The sequence below is a fragment of the Postia placenta genome (genome assembly GCF_002117355.1).
Source record: "Postia placenta MAD-698-R-SB12 unplaced genomic scaffold POSPLAscaffold_7, whole genome shotgun sequence".
In the NCBI taxonomy this organism is placed as follows: domain Eukaryota; kingdom Fungi; phylum Basidiomycota; class Agaricomycetes; order Polyporales; family Adustoporiaceae; genus Rhodonia; species Rhodonia placenta.
Genome location: NW_020169838.1, coordinates 1,559,267 through 1,573,126, shown reverse-complemented (window position 1 = coordinate 1,573,126; position 13,860 = coordinate 1,559,267). Strand labels below are relative to the sequence as shown.

Here is a 13,860-nt window from a genome sequence, read left to right as displayed (position 1 = left end):
TGTTCCCATGGACATCAATTCGGCTGAAAAGTCGAAATCGAAGGGTGAAGGCAAAGGCAAGGCAAAGGACGCTGAGGCCGCCTCGACAGAGGCAAAGAAGTATTGCGTCATCTACAAGTCAAAGACTCATAAGACGGATGATTGCTACAAGTTGGCCAAAATGCGGACAAGCAGCCAAATACCCAAGGGGATGGCGCTAAGAAGGCACAAGGAGGAAGCAGTAACCCCACGGCCAAGAAGGCTAAGAAAACGCGGGTTATTCAAGTCGAGCTTACGGATAGCGAGGACGACACACCCCCATCCGCGAAAGCCATGAGCGCCAACACTGCGAGAATTGAGGAGACTGTGGAAGTCAAAGAATCAACTCTGGCTGGGAAGGATGAACCCCAGCTATCTGCAAAGACAGAACCCATCGCAGCTACCTCGGATTTTTGAAAGAAGTACATGTGATATGAGGGCCGGTGCATTTACAACATTGCGCGCCGGTTCCCATGACATATGTGAGTTGTCATAACCCTTCCACTTGACGAGGTACTGCAGCTGACGCTGGAAGATCCTCGAATCTTTGATCCGCTCAACCTTGTACTCCTCATCGCCTTCAACCTCGATGGCAGGTGGCTCCTCCGGCTCCTGGCCCAGGATCTCGCTATGCGTGTACTTGCTAAGCAAGGAGACGTGGAACACCAGGTGCACAGGCACCGACTTTGGCAGAACCAATTTATAATCTAAGTCTCCAAGCTTTCGCCGCACGGCATATGATCCGAGGTGCTTGGGACTAAGCTTCTTGCTCGGCTGTTTCAGCTTAAGGTTCTGAGCATCAAGCCAGACCTTATCCCCTGGAGCAAAGACCGATGCCTCCTGCACGTGCTTATCGTAGTACACCTTCATTTGTTCAGCTGATAGCTCCAGTGCGGAGCGCGTATCATTGCGGATCTCCTTCAGGATTCGAAGCTGATCTGCAGCCGCAGGCATCGTGGACATCGCATTGATCCGCACTTGGATCTCAGGGTGATAAGCCTGATTCAGGAAGAAAGGGGAGTGCCCGGTTGCCGAGTGAACCCGATTGTTCAATGCAAACTCGGCAAGCGGCAACTGTTTCACCCAATCATCCTGCCTGTGGCTTGTGAAAGCACACAGGTACTGCTCGATCTCCTGATTCCAGTGCTCGGTCTGGCCATCTGTCTGAGGATGGAACACTGTGGACAGCGCCGGCTCGATCCCTAGTTCCTTGTATACCGCATGGAGGTACTTTGATGTGAACTGGGGACCTCGGTCTGATATGATCTTGGCCGGGGCCCCATGGTGTTTGAACACATCACGGATATACAGGTCTGCTGCACCTTCTGCCGTCAGGGTCTCATGACAGGCGGAAAAGTGGACCTGCTTGGTAAAGCGGTCGGCGGTAACTAGGATCGAGTTGAATCCATCAGACTTCGGCAGGCCAATGATCATATCGGTGGTGATGATCTGCCATGGGCGCTCGGGGATCTCATTCGGCTTCAGCGGACCCAGGGGCTTGGCTGGGAATGTCTTGGTATGGTTGCACATGTCGCAGGTGCTTATGTACTCATTGACAAATTTGGACATCCCTGGCCACCAGTAATTCCGTGACATGAGCTCGAGGGTTTTGGCACGACCGCCATGACCGGCGATCAGCGAGTTGTGGTGGATCTTGACAATATCCTGCCAGAGCTCCGCATTCTTTGGGATGTAGACACACCCGCGGAACAGCAGAAGCCCTTGTTCGGCATTCCACTCTTCAAAGCCCTTCTGTAGCCAAGGCGGCCCGAGGTTCTGCACCTTTTCATGTGCCTTGGCCACTACCCGATCCTTCTCTGAACAGTCCCGGATGCACTTTAGAAGTGACTAATTGGCTGTCACCAAGGTGTGCTCACGCTGTGTGGAGGCGATGCAGAAGCGCTCCTGTTTGAGGACAATCTGATCGGTGTTGTCATCCTCATTGCCAACCTGATGGTCTGATCAGCGTGACAGGGCATCAGCCTTTCCATTCGATGTTCTGGCTTTATGTGTGATGTGGAAATCAAAGCAGGCAAAGAACAGCGACCATCATGCTTGATGACATGTGAGATGCTGTGACGTGCACCAGTACTCGAGGTTCTTATGATCGGTTACAATCTTGACCTGATTAGGCAAGCCCTCAAGGTAGTGGCACCACTCGTCTAGCGCTTTGATGATTGCAAGCATCTCCTTATCATAGATCTCGTAATTACGCTGGGCAGGGTCCATAGCGTGAGATCGGAAGGCGACTGGGTGCCATTTGCTGTCATCCTGCTTCTGCATCAGCACACCACCGGTGGCATACCCAGAGGCATCAACCTCTATGCACGTCTCGCGGGTGGGGTCATATAATGCCAGCACAGGGGTTGTGCTGAAGAGCCATTTGAGCTCATCAAAGGTGTGCTGCTCCTCATCGCCCCAGTGCCAGGGTCGTTCCCTGTGAGTCGGTCGAGTGGTCGCGAGATCTTAGCGAAGTCCTTAATGAAGTGGCAGTAAAAGTTGGAAAACCCCCAGAACTTCTGAACATCCTTTTTGTTCCAGGGTACCAGCCACTCATTAATTCCCTTTAGCTTCGCAGGATCCATTGCCACCTCATCGCCACTGAACACATAGCCAACATAGTCAACCTTGGGAACATCCCATTCGCACTTCTCAGGCTTCAGGAACAGATTGTTCTCCTGAAGGCGACGAAGAACCTCGCGTGTGACCTTCTTGTGCTCCTCTTTGTTGGTGGAGAAGACAAGGATGTCATCTAGGTACACAAGGACCTTGCCACCGACAATGAGATTGTGGAAAATCTCGTTCATCATTGCCTGGAAGGTCGCGGGGGAATTGGTGAGGCCAAAGAACATCACCAGGGGTTCGTTCAATCCCCGGTTAGTTACAAAGGTGGCCTTCCACTCATCACCAGCTTTGATCCGGACGTTGTTGTATCCCCATCTGACGTCGAACTTTGTGAAGAGCGTAGCACCGCGGAGCTTGTCTACCATTTTGGCGATCAGCGGCAGTGGATAGCAATTTTTGACAGTGATTGCATTCAGTCGGCGATAATCCTGCACGGGTCGAAGTGTCCCTTCCTTCTTTTTGATGAAGAAAAAGGGGGACAAGATGGGTGACTTCAACTCCCGTATGTAGTCTTTGGCCAGCTGCTCCTTTAGGAACTTGTCCAGTTCCTCCTGCTCATTGTTCGACAAGGGATATACCTTTGAATGGAACATCGAGTAGCCAGGCACGAGTTTGATCGCATGATCATACGGCTTTCTTTCAGGTAGCCGTTCTGATGCTTCTTTGGAGAAGACATTCAGGAACTCATGGTACTGCTTTGGTACTGACTCCTCAGTGGTCTTAACAACCTTCTTCTTGATCTCTTCCTCAGCGAACAGCTGGGAGTATGTATGCCCTGCTGCGACAAACAGCTGAGGAGCGCCAGGAAGTGTGACGCCCTGTTCCCAGGCTTCAATCAAGTCAGCCTTAGTCCATTCAATTTCCTCCGGCTCTTCCTCGGGCTCAAAGTCCGGGAGTACCTTACTCTGGCAGGCACCAATTGATACAACGGTCTATACTCCTATATTGATGCCTGACTCGTAGATGACGAGCGAGGGCTTATGAACAGTACGTCGTCCTGAAGATCGAGCAAGGAAGTCGAGAATGACCACTACCCCAAGCAAAGAGGAGCAGAGACTTGAATGAATAACCAGGTCGAACTCAGGGTTCGACCGACTAATAGTACAGCTAGTTATACAAGTACAGGCTACGCACGGACCACTGTATCTGTGTGGTCGTGTTTAGTAGAGAAAGAAACATAGTGGTACGATACCGGGTATGGAGTGCGCATGGACCCCATTATGTAAGCTACATAATGTTCAACCTGCGGGTGAGCACTAAGACAGGCACCAGTATGGGCGCTAGTAGTACAAGGAATAGAACGGAAAGATAAATGTTTCATTGATGACTGATCGTTTGGACTTCGGCGAATGCCTGCACGCCATGGGCCTGACCCCCATATCACGTGTAGTCGCCGCTTGCTCCATTCGGTCAGCTTTCCTAGCCCCGCATGTTTCAGGGCATTGTGACAGCTTGAGGGAGCTGTTCTCACAATCTATTTTGGGGTTGTGCTCTCGCAGCCAATCCAACCCAACGATCACATTCTCTGGACCTATGTCCGTGACCATGAACACCATCTTCTCGATGTGATCTCCTATCTGCATCTGTAGTACGGCTACTTCTGAGATGCTTCCATCTTTGTTGAGCATTCCATCAATATTGTATAGCGGAATTGGCTCCTTCAAGTTCCGCATTCGTACTTGATTCTCCTGGATGAAACACTTGTTGATAAACTTTGTGGTGGCTCCGCTGTCCACCATTGTGACTATGTCCTTGTGTCGTCTTTCTCCCTTGAGGCGCACTGGGATGTGGAAATGCTGGGACCCGTGGTCCAATTTGTACACATTTGCAGTCGCCAATACATTGTACAGATTATTATTACGCGGCCCGACGCGTGTGGCACGAAGCGCGGACCAGATCAAAAAGACTCCTCCTTCATCGCCCGGTAGTGCTCCAACTCCTTGCGCATCGACTTCACCTGTGCCATCAAGGCCGCCAGCATCTCAGATTTCTCTGGACTCGCTGAAGTAGCACTTGTACTTGCCGAGGGTGATGTTGTGACAGGGGTGCTTGTTGCGGCCTGGGTGGAACCCGAGGCAACCGTAGCCTGCACATCAGCACACTTGGTGTAAGGCTTGTCCTTACAATTGGGGCACTCAAAGCGACGGTACCCTTGCTTCCCGCAGCCAAAGCAACTGCCAGGGAAGTCTCCTTTTCTGACGGCCGCGTTGATGCTGGCCAAAGCTCCGTGCGATTGGGGTGCACCACCACATGCTCCACCTTGTCCTCCTCCTCGAGCTGAGAAGAAATTGTTCAGCTCAGGCCGACGGGCCCGGCTGATGTCGAGTATTTGTTCGACCTCCGTGGCGTGCTTGTCAGCATCTTCCCACATGGTGAACGTCTCGAGCTCGATCTTGCGGTATATGCGGGAGGGGATGCTGTTTAGGTACTTGTCGCAGAGTGCCAGGTCTCCATACCCGGAACGGTCCGCCGGGCCCTTGAATAGTGCGGAGAATTCCGTGGCGGTGCATTTTTCGCGTACCGACTTGTCAGCACAGAGTTTGGCCAGCTCCACCTGTGCTGCAGCTTCGTCGTCGAGGTTGCCAAAGCGGGCCTTGAGCGTGGTGGCAAAGGCCACCTCGTTTGCGAAGGGGGTCGTGACTCCTTGGACACCTAACTGCACTGATATGAGCTGGGCGAAGAAGGGGGTAGCCCAGGTGCGAGTGTCGCTGTCAAGGAGGCTCAAAGCGACCTGCACCTTGAGCTCGATGGTTGTCAATGACATGTTGACTAACCAGTAGATGCGAAGTTGCGATAGGAACTGATCACATTCAATGACGGTCTTGCCATCATATCGCAGGGGGAGGAGGAGCTTCAACGTCTTCTTGTTAGGAGGGGACGCTGGAGAGGACATTATCAGCAGCGAGGGGGACGGAGGATGGCCTGGGGGTGGAGGCGGTGGTTGTGGCTGTCCGCCGGTCGGACTTCGGGGGGAGTGAGTGCGCGAGCGGCCTCTTGGTGGTGACGGCGGTAGAGGCGCTGGAGGAAGCCCGGAGGTGGTGTTACGTACGTCAGTGACTGCTGACATGGAGGGGAGCACGTCCAGCGATGCAGCCCAACCATGAAGCTCGGGCTCCGAGACTCCTTCTTCACTCGCACTCTCTTCAGACTCTGGCTCTGGTGCAGGGTCTGCAGGGAGATTGGGATCTCCTCCTGCTTGACTTGTATTGGCGACAGTTTGAGGGAGGCGAGAGCTGGGAGAGACAGGGCGGGAGTGTCGGGATGCGGATCGTGATGCGAGGTTACTATGGGGGCCGAGTGGATGTTGGGCCCTTCGGATCGCTTTGTAGTGCAGGTAGTCTTCCTCGATCGATCGGGGTGTCCGATTTGGGCATGGTTGCCTTTCGCAGGCAAAGATGACAGTCAAAGGACCGTCAGTAAGGTGGACGTCGACGAGGTCCTGGGAGTCGAAGGTGTGGGTGAGACCTTGACAGGCAGCCACAATGAATGGAGGGAGGAAGGGGAGGTGCGTGTACTACAAATGGCCGTGCTAGCTAGCTTACACCTACGGTGCCCAAGATAATGCTAGGGTTCACAATTCACATGGGGCCCAGTACTGCTTTTGGCTAGTATGCAGCAGGAACCTAATCCACACATCTGTTTAAGGACAAGCACCGCCCACTGAAGTGCAGGTGCTGAAAGGTTCATTCCCTGAGCGGTGGCGATGTATAGTAGGCTATCTACGTATCGTAGAGTATGGTAGGGGTGCGCACCACCCAACCTATAGGAAATGAAAGTGTGAGTGGAGTTGCGTGTGAATGCTGGCAGTGAGGGGGAGTTTCGACCTAATGTCGTGACTTGGGGTCAAGCGACAAGGGCAAACAAACACGAAGGCTGGGGGCGTTCAACTGGGTCTCACCAAAGCGATGGTGAGCAATGCTCAAACCTAAGGCTAGGGACAAGATCATATATTAGTTAGTAAAGTAAAGAAAGGATACAAAGGAAGGCTTACTGACCTAGGGACAAGAGGTCGAAACTGAGGTCCCTAGGGCAGCAGAGGCCGGCTTATATACAGGAGAAGATAAGGGCAGGCTGTGCGCGCTGGTCCATGCGCAGCTGGTCCGTGCACAGCATGCTGATGCAGCCCCAGGGGCCGGTGAGTCAGAGCGACTGTGTCAGCGGAGCCCAAGCTGTGCCGTGCGCTGCCATCATATCTAATCTAATCTATCTACATGGCAACGTGATGTGCCGGCGAGGCTTGTCCGTTCAAGCACAGAGCGTATAGTACAGAGGTCGCTGTCGCGACTTGAGGTCAAGCGACAGGGGAAAACCTAAAAGCTGGGGGTGTTCGACTGGGTCTCACTGAAGCGATGGTGAGCAGCGCTCAAACCTAAGGCTAGGGACAAGATAATAATATATTAGTGAAGTAAGAAAAGGAATACAAGGGATGCTTACTGACCTAGGGACAAGAGGTCGAAACTGAGGTCCCTAGGGCAGCAGAGGCCGGCTTATATACAGGGGAAGTTTAGGGGAGGCTGTGCGCACTGGTCCATGCGCAGCTGGTCCGTGCACAGCATGCTGATGCAGCCCCAGGGGCCGGTGAGTCAGAGCGACTGTGTCAGCGGGGCCCAAGCTGTGCTGCGCACTGCCGCCCATCTAATCTAATCGTACAGTAGATAGTGATGCGTCCATATCAGGCATGTAGTACAGAGGTCGCGGGTTCGAGCCCGCGAAAAGGAAAAATTAAAAAATGGCTAGACGCCGTACCAACTCATGACATTACCCCCCCCCTCAACGGCGCATGACCTCATGCGAGGCGCCCTTGCCCATCTCCCATCCGGAGCAGCATCGTGCTTCAGTCAGCGGCGAAGGCATTGGCTGAAAGTTGAGACCACCGAATGTAGTGGCATTGAGGCGACGAGGGGCGTTCGGATTCTTCCGGTGGAAGTCGGCTATGAGGGCCGGCGCATTCGCAATGTTGCGCGCCGGTTCCCATGATGTATGCAAGTCGTCATAACCCTTCCACTTGACGAGGTACTGCAGCTGATGCCGGAAGATCCTCGAATCTTTGATCCGCTCAACCTCGTACTCCTCGTCGCCCTCAACCTCAATGGCAGGCGGCTCCTCCGGTTCCCGGCCCGGGATGTCGCTGCGTGTGTACTTGCTAAGCAAGGAGACATGGAACACTGGGTGCACCGGCACCGACTTCGGCAGGACTAGTTCATAATCCAAGTCTCCGAGCTTTCGCCGCATGGCATAAGGCCCGAGGCGCTTGGGACTGAGCTTTTTGCTCGGCTGTTTCAGCTTAAGGTTTCGGGCATCAAGCCAGACCTTGTCCCCCGGCGCGAAGACCGGTGCCTCCTGCACGTGCTTATCGTAGTACACCTTCATCCGCTCAGCTGATAGTTCCAGCGCAGAGCACGCATCATCCCGGATCTCCTTCAGGATTTTAAGCCGATCGGTGGCAGCGGGCATCGCGGACATCGGATTGATCCGAACCTGGATCTCAGGACTGTACCCTTGATGCAGGAAGAAAGGGGAGTGCCCGGTTGCGGAGTGAACTTGGTTGTTCAACGCAAACTCTGCAAGCGGCAATTGCTTTGCCCAATCATCCTGCCTGTGGCTTGTGAAAGCACGCAGGTACTGCTCGATCTCCTGATTCCAGCGCTCGGTCTGACCATCTGTCTGAGGGTGGAATGCTGTAGACAGCGCCGGCTCGATCCCTAGTCCCTTGTACACCGCATGGAGATATCTCGAAGCAAACTGGGGACCTCGGTCCGATATGACCTTAGCCGGGGCCCCATGATGCTTGAACACATCGCGGATGTACAGGCCTGCCACGCCTTCTGCCGTCAGGGTCTCATGACAGGCGGAGAAGTGGACCTGCTTGGTGAAGCGGTCGGCGGTAACCAGGATCGAATCAAATCCATCAGACTTCGGCAAGCCAACAATCATATCGGTCGTGATGATCTGCCATGGGCGCTCGGGGATCTCGTTCGGCTTCAGCGGACCCTGGGGTTTGGCTGGGAATGTCTTGGTACGGTTGCACACGTTGCAGGTGCTTACGTACTCATTGATGAATTTGGACATTCCTGGCCACCAGTAGTTCCGCGATACGAGCTCCAAGGTTTTGGCACGACCGCCATGCCCGGTGATTGGTGAGTCATGGTGGATCTTGACTATATCCCGCCGGAGCTCCGCGTTCTTTGGGACATATACGCATCCGCGGAACAGCAGGAGCCCCTGCTCGGCATTTCACTCCTCAAAGCCCCTTTGCAGCCAGGGTGGCCCGAGGTCCTGCACCTTTTCAAGGGCCTCGGCCACTGCCCGGTCCTTGTCCGAACATTCCCTGATGCGTTTCAAGAGTGACTGATCGGCTGTTACCGAAGCATGCCCACGCTGGGTAGCGGCAATGCGGAAGCGTTCCTGCTTGAGAACCACCTGATCGGTGTTATCGTCTTCATCACCGACCTGATGGTCTGATTGGCGTGACAGGGCATCAGCTTTTCCATTCGATGTCCCGGCTTTGTGCGTGATGCGAAAATCGAAGCGAGCTAGGAACAGCGACCATCGCGCTTGACGACGCGTGAGGTGCTGGGACATACGCCAATACTCGAGGTTCTTGTGATCGGTGACGATCTCGAACTGATTGGGTAGTCCCTCAAGGTAATGGCGCCAGTCGTCTAGTGCTTCGATGATCGCGAGCATTTCCTTATCGTAGATCTCGTAGTTTCGCTGTGCCGGATCCATTGCATGGGATCGGAAGGCTACTGGGTGCCATTTGCCGTCATCCTGCTTCTGCATCAACACGCCTCCGGTGGCGTACCCCGAAGCATCGACTTCGATGCGCGTCTCTCGGTTTGGGTCGTACAATGCCAAGACCGGTGTCGTTGCAAAGAGTCGTTTGAGCTCATCGAAGGCGTGCTGCTCCTCTTCGCCCCAATGCCATGGGTCGTTCCCTGTGAGCCGGTCGAGTGGTCGCGAGATCTTAGCGAAGTCCTTAATGAAGTGGCGGTAGAAGTTGGAAAATCCCCGGAACTTCTGAACATCTTTTTTGTTCCGGGGTACCGGCCACTCATTGATTCCTTTCAGCTTCGCGGGATCCATTGCTACCTCATCGCCACCGAACACATAGCCGACGTAGTCGACTTTGGGAACATCCCATTCGCACTTTTCAGGCTTCAGGAACAGATCGTTATCCTGAAGGCGCCGAAGGACCTCACGCGTGACCTTATCATGCTCCTCCTGATTGGTGGAGAAGATGAGTATGTCATCTAGGTACACGAGGACCTTTCCACCAACGATGAGATCATGGAAGATGTCATTCATCATTGCCTGGAAGGTCGCGGGGGAATTGGTGAGGCCAAAGAACATCACCAGGGGTTCGTATAGTCCCCGGTTAGTCACGAAGGCGGCTTTCCATTCGTCACCGGCTTTGATCCGGATATTGTTATATCCCCATCTGACATCGAACTTGGTGAAGAGCGTGGCACCGCGGAGCTTATCCACCATTTCGGCGATCAGCGGCAAGGGGTAGCGATTCTTGACAGTGATCGCATTCAGCCAGCGGTAATCCTGTACGGGTCGAAGTGTCCCTTCCTTCTTTTTGATGAAGAAGAAGGGGGACGAAATGGGCGACTTTGATTCCCGTATGTACCCTTTAGCCAGTTGCTCTTTTAGGAACTTGTCAAGCTCCTCTTGCTCGTTGTTTGATAGAGGGTACACCTTCGAATGGAAGGTTGAGTAGCCGGGCACGAGTTTGATCGCATGATCGTACGGCTTCCTTTCGGGTAGCCGTTCTGATGCTTCCTTCGAGAAGACCTTCAGAAACTCGTGGTACTGCTTTGGTACCGACTCCTCGGCGGTCTTAACAACCTTCTTTTTGATCTCTTCCTCAGCAAACAGCTGGGAGTATGTATGCCCTGCTGCGACAAACAACTGAGGAGCGCCGGGAAGCGTGATGCCTTGCTCCCAGGCTTCGATCAAATCGGCTTCATCCCACTCTACTTCCGCCAGATCTTCTTCGGGTTCGAAGTCCGGGAGTACCTTACTCCAGCAGGCACCTATGACCGACCGTTTGGACTTCGGCGAATGCCTGTGCGCCGTGGGCCTGACCCCCGTATCACGCGCAGTTGCTGCTTGCTCCATTCGGCCAGTTTTTCTAGCGCTACACGTTTCAGGACATCGTGATAATTTTAGGGAGCCCGATTCCCAATCAATCTCAGGGTTGTGCTCGCGGAGCCAATCCAACCCGACGATCACATCCTCTGGACCTATGTCCGTGACCGTAAACACCATCTTCTCAACGTGATCTCCTATCTGCATCTGTAGCACAGCTACTTCCGAGATGCTTCCGTCTTTGTTGAGTGTTCCATCGATATTGTAAAGCGGAATAGGTTCTTTCAATTTCCGTGTTCATACTCGATTCTCCGTGATGAAGCGCTTGTTGATGAATTTCGTGGTGGCTCCGCTGTCCACCATTGCGATTATATCTCTGTGCCGTCTTTCTCCCTTGAGGCGTACCGGGATGTGGAAATGCTGGGACCCATGGTCCAACTCGTACACATTCGCGGTTGCCAATACATTGTACATATTGTTATTACGAGGTCCGACGCGTGCGGCACGAAGCACGGACCGGATCAAAAAGACTCTTCTTTGAGCGCTCGATAGTGCTCCAGTTCCTCGTGCATCGACTTCACCTGTACCATTAAGTCCGCCAGCTCCGATGGTGCTGAAGCGGTACTTGTACTCGCCGAGGATGAAGCGACGGGGGCGCTTGTCGCCGCCTGGGTGGAACCCGAGGCAACCGTAGCCCACGCGTCGGCGCGTTTTGTGTAAGGCTTGTCCTTACAATTGGGGCACTCGAAGCGTCGGTACCCTTTCTTCCCACAGCCGAAGCATTCGCTGGGGAAGTCTCCTTTTCCGACGGCCGCATTGATGCTGGCCGAAGTGCCTTGTGATCGGGGTGCACCACCATGTGCCCCACCTTGTCCTCGACCTCGAGCCGAGAAGAAGCTGTTCAGCTCTGGCCGACGGGCCTGGCTGATGTCGAGTATCTGTTCGACTTCTGTGGCACGCTTGTCAGCGTCTTCCCACGTGGTGAACGTCTCAAGCTCGATTTTGCGGTATACGTGGGAGGGGATGCCGCTCAGGTACTTGTCGCGGAGTTCCAGGTCTCCATACCCGGATCGATCTGCCGGACCCTTGAATAGCGCGGAGAACTCCGCAGCGGTGCATTTTTCACGGACCGACTTATCCGCGCAGAGTTTAGCCAGTTCCACCTGCGCCGCTGCTTCGTCGTCGAGGTTGCCGAAGCGGGCTTTGAAGGCTGCAGCAAATGCCGCCTCGTTTGCGAAGGGGGTCGTGACTCCTTGGACACCTAGCTGTACTGATACGAGCTGGGCGAAGTAGGGCGTGGCCCAAGTGCGAGTGTCGCTGTCAAGGAGGCTCAAAGCGACCTGCACCTTGAGCTCGATGGTTGTCAATGACATGTTGACTAACCAGTAGATGCGAAGTTGCGATAGGAACTGATCACATTCAATGACGGTCTTGCCATCATATCGCAGGGGGAGGAGGAGCTTCAAGGTGTCCTTGTCAGGAGGGGACGCGGGCGAGGACATTATCGGCGGGGGGGGACGGAGGACGGCCCGGGGGCGGAGGCAGTGGTTGTGGTTGTCCGCCGGTCAGACTTCGTGGGGAGCGAGTGCGTGAGCAGCCTCTCAGCGGCGATGGCGCTGGAGGCGCTGGAGGAAGCCCGGAGGCGGGGTTACGTATGTCAGGGACTGTAGACGCGGAGGTGAGCGCTGTCGGCGAGGCGGGCCGAGCAGGATCTGCGGGCTCGGACTCCGAGACTCCTTCTTCACCCTCTTCAGGCTCTGGCTCTGGTGCAGGGTCTGCAGGGATATCTCTTCGTGTTTGACTTGGACCAGCGACTGGTCGAGGGAAGCGGGAACTGGGGGAGACAGGGCAAGAATGCCGCGAGGCTGATCGAGATGCAAGATTGCTGCGGGGGCCGAGCGGGTGTTGAGCCCTCCTGATCGCTTTGTAACATGGGTAATCTTGATCGATCGACCTTGGCGTTCGATTGGGGCACGGCTGTTGCTCGCAGGTGAGGATGATAGTATCAGGGCCGTCTGGGATGTAGATGTCGACAAGGTCCTGAGCGTCAAACGCGTGTACGAGGCCTTGACAAGCAGCCACGATGGATGGAGGAAGGACGGGGAGGTGCGCGTACTACGAAAGGCCGTTGTTAAACTAGCTTACACCTACGGCGCCCAAGATGACACTGAGGTTCGCAGTTCACGTAGGGCCCAATACTGCTTTTGATTATTATGCAGCAGGAACCAAGACTACGTGTCCGTGAGGACAAGTACCGCCCATGTCACGAGTTGGTACGGCGTCTAGCCGTTTTTTAATTTTTTCCTTTTCGCGGGCTCGAACCCGCGACCTCTGTACTACATGCCTGATATGGACGCATTACTATCTACTGTACGATTAGATTAGATGGGGCGGCAGTGCGCGGTGATACGACCTACGAAACCCTAACCCCTAACCTGGGTGCGACCTAAAGGGACCAGAGACGGATTATAGTCTTAGTGAGAGGGGAGTTAGCAGCAAGGTGTCCCGCGGTTCGAGTGAACACGAGAAACGCCTTCGGAAAAGGCTACGAACAATGGGGAAGCTACGAGGTGGCTTCGACACGTCGTCGAAGCTACTTGGAGGCTGTGGATGGTTAGCGGAGACGATCGAAGCTCGGGAGAGCTCTTCGAAGAATCGTAGAAGAAAGAGACAATTCGATAGGGGGGACTTATCTAGGACGCAGTTCGCAGTTTCTTCGACAATAGTCAAAGTCGAAGGGTTCGTCGAGACGGTATCGACGAGTAAACGCAGTGGACGAGGTTTCGAGGTTACGCAGCGAGGGACGAAGTGACGCAGTTAGAGGCTTAGACGCAGGGCGAACTCGACTTATGAGCTCTGAACTTGAGGGGGGAACCGGATCTTGTTTTCTTTTGGAGAGAAGTACGACAGATTTTATACTACACAGGACGCTACGACTATCGAGAGTGGCACACTGGTACAAGGGGCTTTGCATTGTTCCGCAAGAAGCTGCCTCACCGAGGGGCACATATCAAGTCCATCGGTAGAGTGACGTCATGCCGAACGCGGAGATGAAGAGAAACATGCGAGACACTTCGGACCGGTGTCCGTCGTTGAAGGCGTGCCGCGAGGTTCGATACC

The 13,860-nt window shown here is 54.3% G+C and overlaps 1 protein-coding gene across 1 annotated transcript; it reads right to left on the bottom strand.

Annotated features, from left to right (window-relative positions):
* Positions 1–5,510: 5,510 nt before the first annotated feature.
* On the bottom strand, positions 5,511–6,124 carry POSPLADRAFT_1143815 (hypothetical protein; the record flags this gene model as incomplete). The annotated part of the gene is made up of 3 exons (XM_024485621.1): positions 5,511–5,661; positions 5,693–5,964; positions 6,044–6,124. Coding segments are annotated over 3 exons (504 nt in total), but the record flags the coding sequence as incomplete, so codon positions are not given.
* Positions 6,125–13,860: the final 7,736 nt, after the last annotated feature.